The sequence below is a fragment of the Lasioglossum baleicum genome, chromosome 6 (assembly GCF_051020765.1).
Source record: "Lasioglossum baleicum chromosome 6, iyLasBale1, whole genome shotgun sequence".
In the NCBI taxonomy this organism is placed as follows: domain Eukaryota; kingdom Metazoa; phylum Arthropoda; class Insecta; order Hymenoptera; family Halictidae; genus Lasioglossum; species Lasioglossum baleicum.
The window spans coordinates 5877412-5897967 of record NC_134934.1 but is presented as its reverse complement, the minus strand read 5'-3'; the positions used below and the strand labels follow the sequence as shown (position 1 = coordinate 5897967).

General features: G+C 44.8%; 1 protein-coding gene across 3 annotated transcripts; it reads right to left on the bottom strand.

Moving 5' to 3' along the window:
• Positions 1-221: 221 nt before the first annotated feature.
• Positions 222-20532, bottom strand: LOC143209630 (uncharacterized). Of its 3 annotated transcripts, XM_076425555.1 has the most exons (4): positions 20014-20532; positions 13981-14041; positions 3253-3365; positions 222-3155 (listed from the first exon to the last, which is right to left on the bottom strand). In XM_076425555.1, the coding sequence occupies exons 1-4, from the start codon at positions 20096-20098 to the stop codon at positions 3139-3141; spliced, it is 276 nt and encodes a 91-aa protein (XP_076281670.1). In that variant the 5' UTR covers positions 20099-20532; the 3' UTR covers positions 222-3138. The 3 variants fall into 3 exon arrangements, 2 of the variants coding, with proteins under 2 accessions (XP_076281670.1, XP_076281669.1); XM_076425554.1 differs by having other exon boundaries at positions 222-3365; XR_013009119.1 differs by lacking the exon at positions 222-3155 and having other exon boundaries at positions 3290-14041; positions 15390-20532.
• Between the last annotated feature and the right edge of the window lie 24 nt (positions 20533-20556).

Genomic DNA, 20556 nt, shown 5'->3' with positions numbered 1-20556 from the left:
ACTTCTTAATCATTTCACTGTCGGGCAGCCCCGGACCTTCCGTCAGAAGATCACTCCGATTTATTTTCAAAAGGCATACAGTGGCTGTACAACGTAATTCGTACATCTTTTAAGTACGAATAACTCTTTCAAAATTGAACCCAACAGCTTGAGTTTCTTTTTAGACGTTAGAAGACTTAATTAAAAACCTGTGATGACCTTGTCTTCCAGATTTCGAGCAGTAATAATTTCTAAAATATTTTCTACACAATACCTAGAAAATTAATCCTAACATCTAAAGAAACCTCAAGGAGTTTGGTGCAATTTTAGAAAAGTTAATTAGTTTTCAAAGGGTGTCCACATACTTTGCTCCCGACCGTAGTTTCCATCTGGACCTATCCGCGTGATAAACAAGCGATACAATCTATCCATACCAATCTTTTGCATCTCATAGCAATGCATTACTGTTCGATACAAAATCCTCGGAATATCAGTCTCGCGTTCTATCCGAAAGTATTTCAGCTCCTCACCAGAAGAGGTATCTCCGAATCGTAAGGACGTGTCCTGTGGAAGAAGAGAGAGGGAGAGAGAGAGAGCTGGCATTATGAAAAACGGTCTGTCGGTGGATATTCGACGAGTCGGCGGGTACAAGGACATCGAGCTCGTTCTCGGTGAAGTATCGAGAGAGACCCGAGGATACGTTCTTGTATTCGCCTCTGAGCGTCCGGGGAAATGTGTCTCGCGAAAATTCCATGGGCCAGTCGCCGTCGTCCCAACGGATCTCGGATCCATCGGGAGGAGAGAGAGCGTATCGATTCACCTGAAGGGGACCTAGCCCGAGTGTTCTCGAGTTCCTCGGCCCGCGGGGAGTTTCCCGGAAGAGCCTTTCGAAGTCTCGAGACGCCTGGCGTCGCGACGACGACGACGGCTCTCAGCATCCGAAACGCGAGAGGAAAGGTCGCTCGAGGCTCACCTACTGCGCCAGTTTTTCCCTTGGTCGTGGAAAACGCGATTTCCAGAGCCTGTGTACGATACCGGACCGCTCGTAACCCAGATTCAACCTCTCTCTCTCTCTTTCTCTTTCCCTTCCGATCCCTCTCTCGCTTCACAGGCCTATGTTTCTCTTCCTGTCCCGGGTTTAAACGAGAATCGCCGGGACAATGGCCGGAGCGAAACGCTCGTTAGAAAAGTGAACTCTAATTACCGACGGAATCGGTATCGACGCCGCCGATTACCAGCCCCGGGACAAAAGGGACCGCGAAGTGGAACGCTTTGTCCGCGGGCCCGCCATTCAACACATTCAAATCACTCCCCCGATATTCGCGACTCGCGATTCGTCTTCCCATTAGGGGTCGCGCGATCCTGATATTCAATAAGCGGCTCAGGGCGCGAATCTTCCACGTCCCCCGGGGGAATAAGCTCGAATATCGTGAATCGCGCGAAAATTCAATGCGCCCTCGGATAAATGTGTGGGCATTTTTATCGAGGAACGCGTATCGATTTTGCGTTGTAACTCGCAAGCTATGAGAGATAGGGAAACGGTTGTTCCCTTCAATGAGAACTATTATCGTGTAAAAGATTTCTCAAATATTTACGTAATTAGAAAAAAATCGCCGGATTTAAAGTGAATTTGAGCAACAACAAGAAATCGCGTGATACATACTACATATCCCCATAGTTTCATAATTTTTTCAATCTCCGGGTTCGACATCGTTCCGTGTCAGTCACGGAACAATGTTTACAGATTCCCCGAACGCGAAGCACGTATCCAAGTATTAAAAACTGCTTTCAGCGTGGTCCGATTCGAAAAGCGAATGCAATCTTCGCGTGCCGGGAATGCGGCAACGGCAAAAGGGCGTCGTTCTTCCCGATCTTTGAGCTCGCCAAGTCTCGCGGAAGTTTTTTTATCAATTTCTGAAGTTTCGTTACAACTTGAATAACTCTTCCAATTTAATAGCAAACGTCCCGCGAGCGGCAAGAAAATGAGAGAGACTAACAAAACCCCGAAGTTCTCTCCCGTGCGGCACGGAGATGAACGTGAGATTGTCGGGATTATCGATCTAATTACGGTCGAGGGGCTACGGGCACCGTCGCAAACCCGTACCAGTTTCCACGGGGTTACAGCGTTTCGAATCGTGGCGGCATACTTCCCGCGATTTTCCTTCGTATTAAAGGGAGAGGAGCACGCAGACGATCAAATTGCCGAAACAGGTCGCCGTGGTTTTCCCTTCGCGCAGCCGTAGAATTTGCAACGGACGTGAGAACGATAAGGAATGCCCGGCGACCCAGATGGCGAGTCCGGGGCTGAACGTTTTGGTATGCGGGCCACATTCGCGCGATTATCTATGAGTCGATAACTTACTTGCCGAATTTCTGGTCAACCTCGGACTAAATGGTGTGCTTCGGGTACCTCCTGTCTTATAATCTCGTCCAATTACCGGCGCCATTGTTGTCGCTTCGTTCCGTGTTGCATCGGAAGATCGATCACTGGACCACACCAAATCCCCTGACAACTTTCTAACAACTTTTACCAGCTGTTTATGATCATCGGTCGTCGTCTCGTACATCAATAGTGGTTCATTTCTCACGCTTGAGCCAGTACCTAGCTATATCTTTAATTTCAAGGTCAAAAGATCAACTATTTGTTTCAATTGCATTGTATTCTACTCGTCACAAGGATATAAAGTGCAAAAGGAACGATCTAAAAAATTATGGCACAGTTTTTTTGATTATTAAACTAATTTTTCATTGAAATTATATTTCCATTCCTTAGTCAGGTAGAGATTCAGAGACTCTATCTGAAAAAAATTGTGATAACCGGAATCGCGTCATTATAATTATATTATTTAATTATTTGTATCTCTCTAAAGGAAAAACTGTAGTTTCCCCAATTTCTACGGAAAATTACAGATTATGAGAATCCACTGATTTCTCAAGCTGCGGAGGTCACCAAGCCGTTCCAGAGAAGATGACGGAACAGAGGACCCGCAGGAACGGCCGCCCACGCGTTCCCGTGCGTCAATTGGACCACGTTCTTCTATTCTTCGAAGTTTCCTGAAGCATCGCCCACGTCCCAGCAAGAAATAATATCGCAACACAACGTTTTCGCTCGATCGTGGCCTTGATCAGTCAGTCTCTAGTCGGTCCTTCCTGCTTCTGTCAGCGTCGCTCGGTAGCTAAAACGAAGCGCGTGGGCGTGCAGTTGCAGCTGCATCCAGTTAATTCACACACCGGCGCGGCGCGGCGCGGCGAGAGTGCAGCGTGCATACCTACCGGTATAAATTCTGTGCCCCTTTTCCCAACCCCCGTTTGCCACTGTTTCTTGTTTCGGTTTGGTGAAACGGCTACCGAGCATGTACAGTCGGTCAGAACTGTGTCCGTACACCCTTTAACATAGAATAACTTTTTCAAAAGTGATTCTGTACGAAGTTTGTATATTTTACTTACTACAAAGAACTTCGAAGTAACCGTAAAATAAATTGTAACATCGGGGAAAAATTAAATGCTCACCAGCAAAAGACAACAAAATTTAAAGAATTAATTCAGAAATGGTTACAAAAAATATATTTATTACGATAAGTATCAGTAGGTAGTAATAATTTTTTAACGAATTTTAGTGGAAATTTCATTCCGATATCTCTTATGGTTGAAGAGTTATAGTAAAATGTTACGATCCAGCCCAATGTGTTCTGTGACCGTCCGAGCTTGTATATCGCGGTGCTGCGTTCACTTCAAATAATTTTAATTTCGTCAATTTTCAAACGACCATCTTTTTAAAAAGAGGTCCGTAAAGGGGACACTTGGGACACACCCCATTTGTCAATTTTTTAAAAAGTGGCTCACTATGAAAACACGGCATTTGTTTAAAATAAATGAAAAATAAATGGTGAAAAAAACTTTTTTCTCAAATAACAATCTTTTGAGTGGATACTCTTATGTTTCCACAGTAAGCTCCTAAAAACTTATTTCTATCGGTTTGTCAGTTCTAGTCTTACAATTTAATGGAAAAAGGTTGACAATTCTTTGAGATTCGTTCATAAGTCACTAAAGGCTACAACGTATTTAAATTTGAACAAACTCCGAAATTTTCACCCGATACACGCTTGCTTGAACGCGGATACGCATGTGTCAGTAAATTGCAACATTTGGGAAGTCACGATTGGCAAGAATATGCTTCGAAAGAATAATGCGATATTGTTTCTTGGCGTAGACGCACGCGTCTAGAAGCGGTTCTGATGAAGTGTGACGAATGGAGTATAAAAGGTGCTGGGATAATGAAACGCTGCGTCCAGACGCCCAAAGGAGATCCTACCTTAACAATTACATAATTTACGGAATTACAGAAGATTTGTTTACCTCCACTTCGACGAACTTTTCTAGCGCGCAATACCATCGCTGTACCAAAAAGAAAAATAATCAGACATTCCGACCACTCGAATAGCATCCAACTTTCGATGCAGAAAACAATTAAACTTGTCACACACAGTCCGCCGTTCGCATGCACTGTGAAACAGATTTAAAGTGAAATTTGTGCGGCGTTGAAGGTCTCGAGCAAATATTGTCTAAGAACTGGGTTAAGTTTGAAAGCGGCACTTCTGGCCAAGTCTCGCTACCATGGACAATTTTTAATTGTTTTACCCTTCTGTTATGCTCAGGCTCTCGTTCAACGAAATTAAAATTTCATGCACAGCGGGAGGACGTTTAAACGTGAATTGAATTATGCAAGGTAACGTTTAAAATGCTCTTTAGTTCCACGAGTGTCCTAGAACAGGTAAAAGATCGCGAAGGTTTTTCACTGTTGCGAAATTAATAAAGTCGAACACGTTTCACAACTTCTTAACAACACACATACTGGGCACGGGGTCTATATAGAAGACAAAGCCATTGGCAATTGACAGAATAGCCAATTGTCTAAATGACTTAAACATCGACACTGAAAGACATTACTTTTTTATCGAACGTCCGTGAAGCTGTTCGGACAAAAGTGTCCAAGCTGCAGACTAAAAGGAATATAGAGAGCAGTTGCCAAAGCGGGGTTGATATTGGCGGAAGGGGATGAGAATGCGAGGGTGCAACGGTGCATCGGATGCATGCACGCGTGTCGCCCTTTCCACAGGCAAACGCGAGACGGCGATGCACGTGGTCGGCGACCGAATTTCAAGCAGCTCGTAGTTGTTTCGTGCTGGGACCTTTTTAGGCTTGCTCCTGGAGAGAGTGGCATTTCGCCGATATCGGGCTAACCTTTTTTATCGGATGTACACACTCGCCGCAACGATTCCCGATTCGCATCACTCCTCTCCTCCTGTAGAAATTGATCTGCTTTGTTCCGCCGAAGGAATTAAGCCTCGAGAAACCTCGCAGTCGATTCTTGTTCATCTGCCTACCGGGCTTTTTTCCCCAACCGCAAGTCTACTTCAAGATCCCGATCGTTTCATCGCCTTTCCTTCTGAACGATCCTCCTGCTGATTGCCACAGGAACCGCTTCAATGCGATTCCGAATGGTTCTCGGATCGTTCGAAGAAGACAGAGTGATTGTTTAGGTAGCTGGAGAGGGTTAAGGGATCAGCTTGTTTGCCAGACTTCTATTGCAATTTGTAATAGAGGCAATCTCGTAGAAATACGGCGTCGGGTTCCTGATGGACAGTTTCAATAAAATTCACTTGCTGCGAACCAAGTCTCTCTTTTATGATCGAGTTAAATTCATCTTTCTACTGACTCTTCTCGGCTGCTTTTCTATGTCTAACTTAGAGGACAAACAACAATCAATGACAAAATCCTATGAACATTTGCAAGCATCATTAGGTCGTTACATTTCAATTACTTCCTATTCCGAACGTGCCCCCCATTTTGCTGACTAATCCTCCCATCATCCACCATGTTTTTTTTCTTGATCCCCTCCCCTATTTTAAGATCCCTATACAGATGATGCTAGGCTCTTGGCACGAGATTACCCCCCACCTCGAGATTAAATTACAAGATGCGACGAGGGTTATGAACGTTGCGTACAAACAATGATTATTAAGTTTAAAATACGGGGACGAGATTGGCTGGGGAAATTGAGTACATTAGTTGCACGGTGACTTGGTGCGAGAGGAACAGCACCTGATACGGCGCGATGTCTCTGCCAGAGAGACAGCGTCCCCGTTGTCGCCCGCGGTACGATGAAGTTACGAGAGGTACCCGCGAGGATCTCGCCAAGGAAAAACACCACGGAACATTCGCCACCGTCGTCGACAAGAAAACTCCATTACGGTTCAACTTATCACGGTTTTTAAACGCGCGATTTTCCGGCGACGCCGATCAACGCTAATTTCTCGTAAGATAAGACATCTGCTTCCTTCGACCTGCTCTTTTCGAATCATCGATAGTTATGGTCCTCCGGAAAATGGGTACCGATTTACCTAAATTGCGAAATTTGGATATTTTATTAGCTTGAGAATTAGTACATATTCCGATCTTGCAATTTTAAATTGTCTATATCAAGCGACTTATTTGGCTCACTTGTATAACATGGTACCAGGTATCAAAAGTGGCATCAAAGCATCACGTCCGGGTCCCAAGAGACCCGGCACCGTATGATGAAGGTTAACCCTCTTACAGTGACGCGCCATGTATGCCGCATATCGGCTCATCCACCTTAACTTCTCAACCCCCACCAGCTCCAGGATAGTTTAACACAGTGACTGCCGCGTCTCCCGCGTGCTATAACTTTCGGCAGGTAATTAAGAAATTTAACCCTTAAACTCTCACTAAGAATCTTGAACGCAACCCCCGATACACGTACAGCTCCTTCGCTCGTAAAAAATATATGGAACCCATGAGGAGTTTTATTGATACTAACCTCACAATGTATATTCGGGATTCGTTTTAATATAAAACGGAGTTCATGATCGTGACGGAGATTTCAACAACCCGATCACTTCCGTTTTTGGTGAAATTTCTACAATTTTTATTAAATGTAAAATACGATTTTTTTGTATACATGATTTCGAATTAATACAGTTCTTTCTTTCATAATTAACCTGTGGAATTTCATGCGAAATGAAAATGTGCCATTATCAATCGAAGGGAACAGTCTGTGCGAATTTTTATCAGTTGATACAGTTTCCGTTGCTGATAATGAAATTGTTGCTTGGTCGTACGAGGCCAGTGCAAGTGGAAGAAGGCGAGTTAAACGAGTCTACGGTTTTTGCCAATTTTTTGGCAGTCGGGAAACGAGTTCGGCGAACGTAGAACCGTTTTTAGCGGGCTTTAAGATGCTTTTTCACGAGAATGTGCGGCGAGACTTAGTTTTAACTACATCACGATTCACGTTCGCTCGTCAGACGCGGCCAGAGCCACGACCCGTGACAAACTGCGGCCGCTCTTCGCCAGTGGCCACAATACATTCGCCAAACGGCCGTTTTTGCAATTTATGAAATGGATTCCGCGGCCAATTAACCGCGAAGCAGTGTCGTTTCCGGTTTTATGGAATTCTTCACGGGGGCGGAACGTTATTTCCACCGTTGGCGGTGGTCAATGTCGTGTATCAAGAGTGCCGGGAGAGCCGGAAGGAAAAGAGAGAAAAGAAAGAGAGAAAGCGAGAGAGAGAGAGAGAGAGAGAAGAGATGTCTCGCGAAAGAAAGTTCCCGTTCGCGACGAAGTCTGAAAACTACCAGTCGAAATTAACGGGCCATTACGAAATGGCACTCGGCTCGCGAGACTCGCGGAACGTCGCTAACTCGGTCTGCGATAGCTCAATTACGTTGATGAATTACGTATACCCATCCCCAATCCGCGCGGCAGACAATGAATTCATCTTCGTCATAGTTTCGCCGTGGCTGCAGCTGGCGACGCATAATCCCGGATCCCGAAGACACGTCCCGGACCGAAATAATCCCAAAAATGGTACTGGAAAGCATAATCCTTCCAGTATGAATTTAATTGCTTCGTTTGAGTCCCTTCTGCGAAACGGGAGCCAAAAGACAATTGCAAAATTCATTAATCTGTAATCACTTTCTGTAAGAATTATTTTACAAAATTCCTTGAATCCTTAGTCTAACATTTGAACGTTCCTGAAGAGATCTAAAATTTGAATGTCCCACACGAGGCAATATCGATCACCGGTCCGAAACGTATCGGATTTAACACGATGTTTTGCCAGTCCCGTGGAAGATCAAGCGCAACGTGTACCCGCCAACGGTTCTCCCGTTAATCGACTCGATAGTGTAGTGTAGTCGATACTTGAACTAGCTTCCCGTAAAATAATAGATGAACTATCGATCGACACCGGTGTTGGCACGCGCGTACACCCAGCACCGAACAACTGATCATCCACCGATCAGTCGATGCTTGTCAGCTGAATAATTCATCAGCTTCGGAATGTAACCAATGAAACCGTTCTCTTTGAACGGTCTTCCGCTGTATATGTATAGAAAGAACCCGGCAACGCCTCTTTCGTCTACCTTCTCATTTCGCCGGCAAATTACCGCTAAACGGGCGCCGTTCCGTTCGACATCTTACTGCAGCCCAACTGGCCGATCGATCGTTAGATCGAAACAATACGAGCTTGATTACATCAACCCCTTACTGCATGATTTAATTCCGATTAAAAAAAAAATACTACCATAAACGCAGAAGAATTTGTCTAATGAAAACCACGGTGAATGGTTATAAAAATCGGCTGACATCCCCAAGACATCGCGATCAAGTTCCCCACCCGAGCCCCATAACCACCGACCCACGAACCATGTAATCGCGGAAGAACAGTCTCCTCTCCGAGATCCGAGAATCTATTTAAAACACTCTAAAAACCATTGGACCCTCGCAATCGCGATTCGGGTTGAACCGAAGTGTTTCCAATTTTCGCGACGATCTAGATGGAACTGTAGAATCGAGTCCCCGAGTTCGAACTCTTCCGGATTAGCTCCGGGTGTCTGTATTATGAAATTCAACGGGCGAGATCCAGCCAGGCGGATCGGTTCGGAAATTTTCGCGCGTGCGGGAGTTTCGCGGCGAAGAATTCGGTGCATCGGTGGCAAACGGTGCAGCTGCGCTTCCGCATCGGACAAGACCAACGTCAAAGCAGATATTGGGTATCGTGTCTGCGCACCCGAGGTAAAGCCCTAAACTCTTTCTCCGTTTCCCTTTGCGCTCTCTTTTATTTTCCCTCTCCCTCCCCTGGTTTCCTAGGGACCAAGACTTTTCCCGTTGGAGTCGATCGTTTCCATTCCGGAATTTCTCATCAAGCTTTTCACCGGTGTGTTGCTGCTAGCGGCTCTCACTGGCTTCTGGTTCCGCTGCTCGCTGCTCCCCGTTGCTCGTAATGAGTTCTGCGCTTTGTGACTTTGGCGCTCGCGCCTTTTGTTCAGCATAATAAAAGGACTCCGGCGCTCCGCCGGCTTCAATTAGGCTCCGGTCGAAAGTCGCGCGGATATAGCGCCACCGCGCGAAGAACATCGACAGTTGCATTCACCTTTCACTGCTGACGGGAGAGCAACCTTGCGCGATATTCCGTCTCAATTACGATCGTCTGGCCTGCGATCCACAGCCTGCTACGCCGCTGCAACTCGGCGATACCCTGTCTCGGGTTTAAACAGCCCCTCGACCTTCTGCAACGTCATTATTCCTAGCAGTCGGTTCGCGGATTTTGCCACTTCGCGAATCAGCAATCCCCAGCGAGCACGTGGCCGAATTTAGAAAATTAATGTACCCGTGTGCATTCATTCATGAAATTCAGAATGTCGTAGTTTACTTAAAGATAGGCCAATTCTGTTCATTAACCCTTAGCAGTAGAGGGGTGACTCGGAGTCACCACTAAAAATTGCTGTACCATGATTCGCAATATTGGTTAAATTATTAAATATGTTGGTATGAGGTATTATATCAATTTCATAACCATAAAATTAATTTTCAAGTTAAATTATAGATTGCTCAATTGAAGTCTGAAAAATAATTCCTTCGACAATCAAAGCTCCAGAAAATTTTTAAAGAACCAATCGTGTATCTTTGAATAATTTTCGGCAATTTTTGATCAGACACCTGCGGCGGACAAATGTATGAGCAAAATTCTCGTAACTGTCTGAGGACGTCTCAAGACGGTTTCGAGGCTATTCGGTCGCGCCGCGTCCCAGCATCCCGAAGAAGGGGTATATTACTACGCTCGGAGCCGTACTCGAATCTGCCTCCACCCCCGCAGTTTCAGTATTATTTGCGCCCGGCGCGGTGCAACGCGTTCCTGCAGGGGGACCAGTGGATATACTACTTTCGGAACTTGCTGGAACTTCTGACGGAAACCGCCGCGGCCAGGCCAGACCGGAAATTTATGAATTTTGTTCCATAGTTTTGATTTAGAAGTTTGTTGTATCGAAGGTGGGAAGTTAACACACGACGCCTGTAAAAAGGAGAGGCGGCCGTGACACGGGATCGTTTCATCGATCATGCGAGCATCGGCGATCCTCCATTTCCGGTTTCTGCCGTTTGATCCTGATCCAAAGAGCCCATTGCTTAAAACACCAGCTTCTGGTATTGTCTATGTTTTTCCTAAGCTCCCTCGTATTATACTCGTGTCATTTGTCTATTTAAAAATCTAGTCTGAATCTGCGCCGAAAACATTGATCAAAAAGAAAACAAACTTTTGGGAAAACCTAATAGGATCAAACTAATTCATCAACTTCCTGGCCTTGAAACGAAATTCCGGAGTCGTCTAACGTCAGCGTCGAATTCAATCGACGACGTAATACAATAATCCCGTCAAAGCGGCGAGGAATATGACAGGGATAAATACTATTTAATTACATCGGCATCGAAACAGTCCTGAGACGAGATTGATCGGCCGCAGTTCCTTCCGAGACCGGTTCCGTACCGGATCCGCTGGAAATTTCGCTGTTTACAGCAATTCCGTGGAAACTCGGTTTCGGTTCGTCGGCTCATCCCTCTTTCTCTGTCGTCTCCGCTGAATATCCCGTTAACGAACATAACCCCGGCCTCGTTCCCCGATAAATGCCTGATCCGGCTGGGATTCGAGGATTCAAGCCTAGTTTCTCCCACTCTCTCCATCGCTCACACACTCTCCCTCTATCGGCGATCGTGGACGGTTTGTGTCGGCGATTTTCTTGCCCGGATCGGTGGATAACGAGCTGGCAGTCGATCGGTCTCGGTTTACTTTGTCGCCGATGCCGACCGATCGTGTCACACAGAGAGTTAATTAAATCATCCCCCGCATCGCATAATCCGCTTCTGGGTACCGATAACTGGACACGAGGATGCCGGTTTTGGCGAGCCGCGTAGATGCCCGGGTAATTAGTTGATGTATCATTGGGCACGGCCGAACTCGCGGACCCCCGATCGTCGACGGCTCAGCCAGGAATCCGGTCCACGGGGTAGGTCGAGAGGTTAATTTCCACCCGAGTTTGTTGATAAATCAGACGCCCGTGTCGCGCAACCACCGTGAACGTATAAACATCCGCGCGACCGTGCTTAATCGATCGCCGTTTAATGATTGCGACACAGCACCGACGACGAACGAGCAGAAACCGCCCAAAAATCGCTCGCTAATAATTGCTAACACCGTGCTACACCTGCTTGTTATGTGTCTGATCGAGGAGGAACCTCTGGCAACCTATTTCGAATTCCTGACAGTCAACTGGTACAAATACAGGAATACTTCGATGCATGTGTTTAAACTTCGGGACCGATATATTACTCAACACGTACACCATATTAAAAATAGAGTAAAAAATAAATTTCACCAACTTCATAATTTAAAAAAGAAAATCACCAACTTCATAATTTTGATTTTATCTCATCATTTTGAAGCTGTTAGCCTGTCAGTCAAAGCGTTAACCACCCGAAAATTTTCCACACATCGTGCATTGAAAATCTTCTCGCGCGAACTGGTTCCGAATCCGCGAATTTGTTATTAATTCGTAGGCTCGTCCGTCCCGGTCAGAATCAGTAATGTTTTTCACGAGTCCGTGCATGATTTATGGACGTAATGATTTTTTTTTCGCGGCAGGGTCGAGCGATTTTCAATGGGTTCGCCGAATTCCGATCGATTTCTCGTGACAGTCGACGACGGCAAATCCGCGGATGATGAATCGCTTCGAATGCGATACGCATTGCAATTAAGTGGAATGTTGCTACATCACCGACGCGGCGCGGCGGTTCACGTTGCTCCTGGTCTTCTGGGCTGATTAAACACGGCACACCTTCGTTCTCCCCGTGTGTCTGGCCACCCCGTGTACACCGCGTAGATGATATTTTATGGGAAGTTGCGATCTACCTCCGCGAATCTCGCGGAGAATGTTGATTTTCCCGTGGCGCTTGTTCGTGCCAGTTAACGAATCAAATTGGAATGTAGCAAAGCGCGACGCGAGAGGTTATGAAAGTAAAACGATATTACAATCATAATTCATTGTGTAATGTTGACCCCATGTGGTTAAACGGGCTCGCGAGCAGCAGCACCGCCACCACCGAGAGATCGCTGCCGGCGCCTTCATTGTGCTTCTAAATCTCGGTGTCTGGCTGGTGTAGAAAAAAATTCGCGAAATACGAGTCGAGCATAATAGCAACTCCGTAGCAACGGGGAAATGAGATTACCCCGGCGCGCGGCGGTTGCATTGGAAATAGTTGCGATTAGACATAACGCGCCGGATTAGCCTGGCGAATACCTTTATGTATTGATTTACAACGAGTGTATAGTCGAATGGAAATTTATTCCTTTCATCCTGGCTTTCTTTGTCGCGATAGCAGAAGCTGCTTCAAACTTCACGGAAATTGCTTATTTTAGTCCGTTTGACGCGGTTGCAAATGCAGCGCATACCGGGAACCAGTTATGGCGCCGAAAGATTCTTCTGGAGAATCAATATTCAGGAGATAAAGATTAATGCATTCACTGCTGGCTTAAATTCGCGTCACTTCGAATTCTTTATGCTTTTCATTTGAAATCTTGCTAGACGTAGAACTTGTCTTCGTTTCGAAGAACAGTTCTTTTGAACTTTGAGAATAATATCATTTTTATTGTATTAACACAGTATTTACCGGGAGGAAGCCTATAGTAAGGAGCACAACTGATTCCACACACTTTAAATCAGAACAACTTTTTTATGAATGGACCAAACGACTTCAATTTCTCTGTAAGGCTAGAAGAATTAGTTTAGTAAGTGATGTGTAAAAAATATATCGAAAAAATGCATTTGGACGAAATTGTGAAAAACAATAGTAAAAATTGAATTTTCAAACTTTTAAAAGTGGTAAAAACTTTTGATCGTTTATAAATCGCAAACCAATTAACTAATTTCAATGAAATTTTCAGAGCGTATATAATTTATACCAGTTGACCAGACACATCTTTTAAATTTTCGTTATTGGCCCAGCTAAAAAAGTTGTAAAATTAAATTTTTACTATCGTTCTTCACAATTCCGACCCAATGCATTTTTTCAACTTACTTGTTAGACGTCATTTACTAAACTAATTCTTCTAGCCTTACAGAGAAATTGAAGTCGTTTGATTTAGAGCGTGTGGAATCAGTTATGCTCCTTACTGTATTAGCATGATTCCGGATGATCGACAATAAATATTCTCGAAAGAAATGATTCAAAGGGTTCCCGAGGGTGGTTTGTTGATTCGTGACCAAAATTGTCATCATCATAATTATAAATTTTTCTTTAAATTGTTTGGGACTTACTCAATGATTCAGGCTTTTCATAAAAGATGTCCACGAAAAAATGAGTACTTTCGATACTGGAGGGTTAATGATAAATTAGAAATAATTCACGGTGAATTGGAGGTTGACGCAATTATGTACAGCTGACAAATGCCCCGTGGTGTTTGTGCTAACCGACACAGCACCGACATCCACGACAGGCAACAATTCAGTCGTCTTTGTTGTAGTGTCAAGCACCGCGTCATGGATCAATATCGCGAAAGGTATGCCCATTGCTAGACGCCCTATGGATCTTGCTCCGCGTCAAAGGACGCATTTAATTAGCACCAATCGTGCCCCTCGGACTCGTACTCACTTCGCCTCTCTCCCCTTCAGTCTCGTCAGGTGCACCGCGTAACACGAACCGATCCCAATGTCTGCAATCAATTGAAAAACCAGATGAAATATGGATTATCCATAAAACGATGTTAACATTCGGTGAAAAAATTTCCGGAATTTATTAATACATACGTGGATACACATAGAGAGTATCGGGAATAATTCCCGTTTTCATTACTCAAATTTATATCAATTCGATACAATTTACAATTAACATTCATTCCGTCCGCACACCCGGTCATTATTCGACTTAATAACTGTAATTTGGTTTTAACATTTTCATTATTACTGCCGATTCATTATTATTTGCATAATAACTTTCCGATATCTATGAAGTCGCTCCCGGACTCGATTCGATGTTTTAATACTGATCGAAAATCTGTAAAATGCGAAAAGTGAAATCAAAACTCGCGTTCTCTTCGTATGAAACCATTTCCAGTGGATCGTATTACTGTCCTATAATTATGCAGGCGTTCGGAATGGGAATTTTTATCTGTTCGCATGATTGTCGAATTTGGAATACCGAATTTTTCCATACCGGATCATTTTTATTGGAAAATCGTGCTTTTCAGAAATTGACATACTATCCAGTGTGTCTCAGCTGAAGGAGGCCACCTAAATATCTCCTTTATTTTTAATGGCACAAAAAAAATATTTATGGCACAATTTGAATGGTATTGACGGAGGAATATCATAGAAGAACAATTTCTTTTGTCCGGTTATTTTTTCATAGTTTTTTCAATGTCATCGTTATTTTTTTATCCGGTAAACTTATTTTTCTTATTCCATCTTATAGCGGCTGAAAAATACATTTGAATATATGCTTCAGTTATTAACAAGATGGAATAAAAAAGATAAGTTTTCCCGATAAATAATAATGATGACCTTGAAAAAAGTATGAAAAACTAACCGGGCAAAAAGATTGTTCTTCTATGATATTCCTCCTTCGATACCATTCAAACTATGCCATAAATATTTGTTTGTGCCATTAAAAATACAGGAGATATTTAGGTGACCTCTTTCAGCTGAGACACCCTGTGTATGATATTTTAACCAATCTGAATATTAAATTTGATAGATATGGTACTTTGACGTGCTCCAATCTCATCGACGTCAAATAGAAAGATGGTACCAAAAATAAAGTCATACGTGTTCGTTTCATATCAAATCATTTTCTCTGTCAGAATCTTCCTGTTCTATAATTGTGAAGCTCTTCAAGACATTTTTACCTATTCAACCAGAATATCAAATGTGATAGATAAATCCACTTAAACGATTTCCAATTGTTACCAACACCAAAATTATCTCTTCCATAATTATACAAAGATATTCAAGCTGGAAATTGTTCTCGGAACTCGAACATTGCCCAGTCTCATCAGCACCGACCTGAAAAATCGTTCCGCAGAGCCTGTTGTCCGTGTATGAGTGGGCTGGCTTGCGGAATTTTCGGCGAAATTTTCTGCGAGACTAAGGAAAAGATTGTCGGTGGCCCGGAAAACGTCTCGGTTCGATTGACAAGAACGGTGTGCGGGGCGAGGCCATGTAGCTCACCTCCGGTTCTCGCCTCTGATGGATGTTCGAGGCGTCTTAGTACGTGGGACGTCGCCTCTAAAGAGAAAAGACAAATAAGAGGAGCGGAGAGTTGTCTAAGCGACAAAGGCGTCGGGAGCAGCCGGTATGTACACCGGCGACGTGGACGCGTCGCGATCAGACCGGTTTGACGTTCCACGGGAATACGTGGTTGAATTTCATTCGGGTACGTGACGTTTTCAGTTTCCGCCTATTGTGAGAGGACGCGGTGTCGTGTTAACGGCCAGGAATGAAGGCGTGCCCAAGGCGTCTTAGATTCTCGCGTTATTGCCGAGAATTCACGGTCGTTTCATCTCGCTGCAGTGCACACGACGCACAGTGGGTCCGCGGCCCCGAAAACCTGGTAGAAACTCGAAATACGAAAACTCAAGAATTCATGATTATCCGTAAATTATCAGTAAGAAAGAATGTGTAGATAAGTAGAATGTCTCTGTTTGATTTCTACTCGGCAATCAGTCAGACGAAATTAATTGAACGTCAACATTTTACTGTTAAAACGTCAAAACTTAATGATACTTCCTTAAACCTATTTATACCGATTCCGAATTGCCACATTCTGATTCGGGACCATTGTGGACCGATCAAAAGATATCGACGGCGAACGTTCGTGGAGCCCGTCCGTTTTAATAAAACGACGGAGGAAGTGGCCGCGAGAAAAAGGAAAACAAAGACATTTTTTCAGTGGCGGCGACGATGTTGCCGCGATTTAAAATTCTTATCTCAATAATGTTTCTATTTGCGCGCGGTACGGTAAGGAGGGTGGCGTCTCGGCCGCGGACGGGGTGAAGACGGGGAATATTTTCATTTCCTCCGCGGGCGCGGCGACCAAGGAGAAGTACGATTGTATCTTTGAGTAGCGAGTAAAAAAGAATTTCATTTCCTCTCGTAAACCCACGGACAAGAAATTGCACGATACGTGCTTGTATGTTCCAGAGGCAGGTTTCTTTGAGCGGACTCTCTGAGAGCTGCATCTGGAACAATTGGGTATCCCGTTCGCCATAGATTTTAAGAAAAACCTCGCACGCTTGATCCCCGATGGGAAAGAGAGAGAGAGAGAGAGAGAGAGAACAGGGTCTTTCGTTATACCAGCTATTTTCAAGTTAGCGCGTTCCCAGAGGCAAATGGAAATTCATAAAATTTCAACTCCTTTGTCTCATTGTCTCTTTGATTCTGCGACTCTCTCTCTCTCTCCCTCTCTCTCTCTCTCTCTCTCTCTCTCTCTCTCCCGAGCTATGGGGGAGGGGTGATAAACAACGCTGCCAAGCAATCGAGAATAAATATCTAATGCCTACTCACTAATTTATATGTCGAAATGCTCAATTAAGGAGGGAAGAATACTTCGCTTATTTGTCGACTGTCATAGAGTTGTCTTCGTCGATGTGCGTGTTGACACGTTTGCAATGGAATTAGAGTGAGTCATTATTGCCAGAAGAATAATGGAGCTTCTCTGTTAAACTGCTACGATAAATCAGCTAAGAGAAGTAATGTACAATTTTTCTGTTATGAACAACTAGCGTAAATGTAGACGTAAACTTAGACGTTAAATGTACATTTTCTATGGTTTCCATAACTATGACTGCATATCATGAACGATTTGGAAATTCTATAATAATCGTCAAAGCTGCGATACAAATTGTACGATAATTAACGCTTGAGGTGATCGGAGAAATCAGGAACGATCTAGTCAATCTAGTCAGTGCTATCAGATTGCAAAATGGATGTCCAATTCGCAAAATTCCATAGCTTTCCTATAGTCCCGGGGCAATCTGGACTGTAAACTCTAGAGCATCCCTAGAGCAAAGGGAGCTCATTAACTTCGCCCAACTCAAAGCCTAAAATTTCGTTCCCTCGATAGACTCGCGCTAATAAGCATCAGCAATTGCACGACGCAACGCGAAAATCGCCAGGAAAATCAAAAAGCTAGCGGTTAGTTACTGAGCATATCAGAGATCCAGGGCCTGAATATGTTTCTCCGCGTGGCCTGGGGCTGTTCTTTTGCATAAAATAACGCGCAAAGTGGATGCGCGAAGTCACAAGGGAACGTAATTACAAAATGGTGCGCGTGAATAAATACGAAATGTGATAAAAACGAGATTCACCTTTGATCTACAAATGAACACATTTAAAAAGCAGCGTGTGTCTGCCGACCACTTTTAATTCCGTTCCGTGCAACTGTGACGACGAAGATAAACGCATCGATCGAGAACTCCATCGAAAATCGAGAGCTACAAGCGAGTGCTAAGAGCATCTCATAGATACAGATTCCATGAATCATAAACATCTCTGTCGCGATGTTCACGGGCGGTAGATCTACTGCAAGACTCTGCCTTCTATTTCCCACGTATTATGAGATATTTACTGGAGGACTTGTTTGAGGTAGTATCGTCGCTGAAAAATCGAGACGAGAGAGTTCGTATTACGCTCGCTTCGAGATCATTTCAATTTTAATATCGTTTCTGTATTCCGACAGCAGCGAATCGCGAGACGATACCGCGGGCGGTGTTCGCGGAGCCCGTTCTGCAACTCATATCTATGGGGGAAATACAATAGTGCACGGTTAAATGTACATCAGTTCCTCAGCCAAAAGTTGAATTCTCCCGAGGAGATGATTATCTGAGAACATAGGCATCCAGAGAATAATCTTGCCATTTATCTGCCCCGCTATTAAAAAAGTAGTAAGTAGAAATTGATAGTGCGTACCGCGGTTATTGGCGGAAGAGTTAAATGTAAAATTCGAGAAAAAGTCTGATTTATATTTGACCGATCCTCGCGAAACGCGAGAGAGGGCGCGGGAGTGGAGGCGCGCGCCGCCAAGCTTGCGAGAAAAACAGCAGAAGACGCCGAAGAAGGAGGAATCGAGGTTTCGAGCGAACATCTGCCAAGCAGGCTGATTTCCAGCCAACGATAAGACCTCGAAACGCAGCGGAGCCGGTATAACCGCGCCGGAATTCATTAGTTAACCTCGCGCGCGTGCAGAACCGAGCATTCCCAGCGACTCGTTTTCGCGAGCTACTGTATCGCGGAATTGTATCGTTGAAGAATTCAACGAGGGTTCTGCCTACCCTATCCGATAGAATCGGCAGAATGGTTTCCGAGGGATGAATCGAGGGGCTGGCGAGAGAAATCGCAAGCGACGAGACTTCCAGCGATGCTTTTCGAAATGTAATTATTCCAGCACTGGGCCATTGAAAGCGTTGTTTTGCTTTTGCACTATCAAACAATCGATATTCTATTCGACTTTTCATAAGTAGGAGAGAGTAGCCTAATTTTTGGATCGACACCTTCCTTGAACGTATTTTCAGCAAGAAAAATATTTCATAAGTTAATAATAGTATTTACTGAAATGAAATTTGAATCTGATTTAGCCGAAAAATATTAACAGTGTTACTATTCGATGATCGATGAAAGAATTCATCGGAATTCGCAAAATTGACGTAGTTATAGGCGCTTGAAGAACGCAACTTGTATACCTACAGACTACAGACAATGCCTCAATAAATTACAAATGAATTCCGGTGAGGGAGAAACAAGCACAAAATATTTAAACTCGCGCGAAGCTCCCCAGTCAAGTGATTACGTTTCATAAGGCGAGAAGCATTCCCGAGTCCAATAATCCGGAATAAGTTTCATGGGTCCATTCTTAACACAAAAGCTTCGTTGCAAAGGGTATAAAATTTTTATTTTCGCAGCCGGGGCTCGCAGGGATGCGGAGGGTGCAACTGCGGGGCTGCTCGGCGAAACTTTTTCCCGCGGACAAAGGGCAGCAGGAAAAAAAGATTTCGCCTTATTTTTCCACGTGGATCAGCTCCCCTTCGGTCGTACCGTAAACCAAACTCTGTCCTGCTCTCTCCGACAGCGCTGACTTTCGAAAAAAAAAGGGAAAAATTGCGAGCGCACCAGTGGCGCTATCGCGATCTAGCTTACACACTGTTTGCAGAAGGCGTTGCGTGTTTGGCACGTCGGACAGCGACGTCGTTCACCGTCCTTTTTGTATGTCGAACGTAGATAAGCTTGATATTATATTTTCCCAGCGAATAAAGTAGCTCGTGTCGCGATTCGCGTGCATTCCTCACGTGGTCAGTCCTTCGCGGATATTTAGGGTAAAGTCTCACTTCGGCCAATAACCAGGCTTCGCGAAGATGCTTGCAACCAAACATTCCTATTTACGATTATCATATAGAGATGGACAGTAGAAGTCCTCAAAAATTCAAATGAAGTATGATTCATCTCCAAACTTCTCATGATTCGGTAAAGGCCCTCGGCAGAACCTGAACCAGACGCACAGATAACAATCAGTGCCCCGGGGTGACCTTATCGGCAGTTAAATCCGAGAAAAATGTTTCCTGCGGGACTCGATGCAACAACAGTACCTCTTAAATCGACGTGCTCTTTAAAAACCGAGGGATCGTTGTTATCTTACCAAGGGACTCCGCCCAGTCGGTGGCATACGAATAAACAACAACAACGCTCGGGGACTCTCGGTTATACTCCGTTCTCGGTGGCATGCGATCGGGTTCCGTGGTTCGTTTCAAAGAGCAAGATCCCGGCGCGGCGCGTCGGCGGCGTCGTCGTTCCCGTATCTCATCCCCGGCAGCGTTTTCTTAACAAGCTGCTTCGTTCATCTCTCACGTACGGAGCCGCTCGGTATTCGCGAGGGCCGCAATCGGCTCGCCGCGAGTGCAAGCGCGTAGTACATCAATATGAGGATCGCGAAACGATGCGTTTGGGCGCGACCGCGTGCCGCGACTGATAGTCTGCGCATGCGTCGCATTCCCGTTCCGTCTGTCCCGCTCAGTCGCGCGTGATGCGCGCGCCTCTCCTCGTCTGTCCACGGGGACGCTCGGCGGTGCTCGTGTTCACGGTGGTGGGGATGGGCGAACGACGTCGAAGTTCGCGGTGGGACGCGGAGAGTGTCAGTCGCGTGTTGGCGGTGGGGCGAGAAGGGTTGAAGGGACGTTAGGGG

Bases quoted from the DNA above. Each gene is read 5' to 3' on its own strand.
- LOC143209630 (XM_076425554.1), bottom strand. From the start codon at position 20,098: ATGCCACCGAGAACGGAGTATAACCGAGAGTCCCCGAGCGTTGTTGTT. The intron at 14,042-20,013 runs GTAAGATAACAA...AATTGATTGCAG, and splicing joins CGACTGGGCGGAGTCCCTTG to ACATTGGGATCGGTTCGTGT. The intron at 3,366-13,980 runs GTGAGTACGAGT...TCTATGTTAAAG, and splicing joins CTGAAGGGGAGAGAGGCGAA to GGTGTACGGACACAGTTCTG.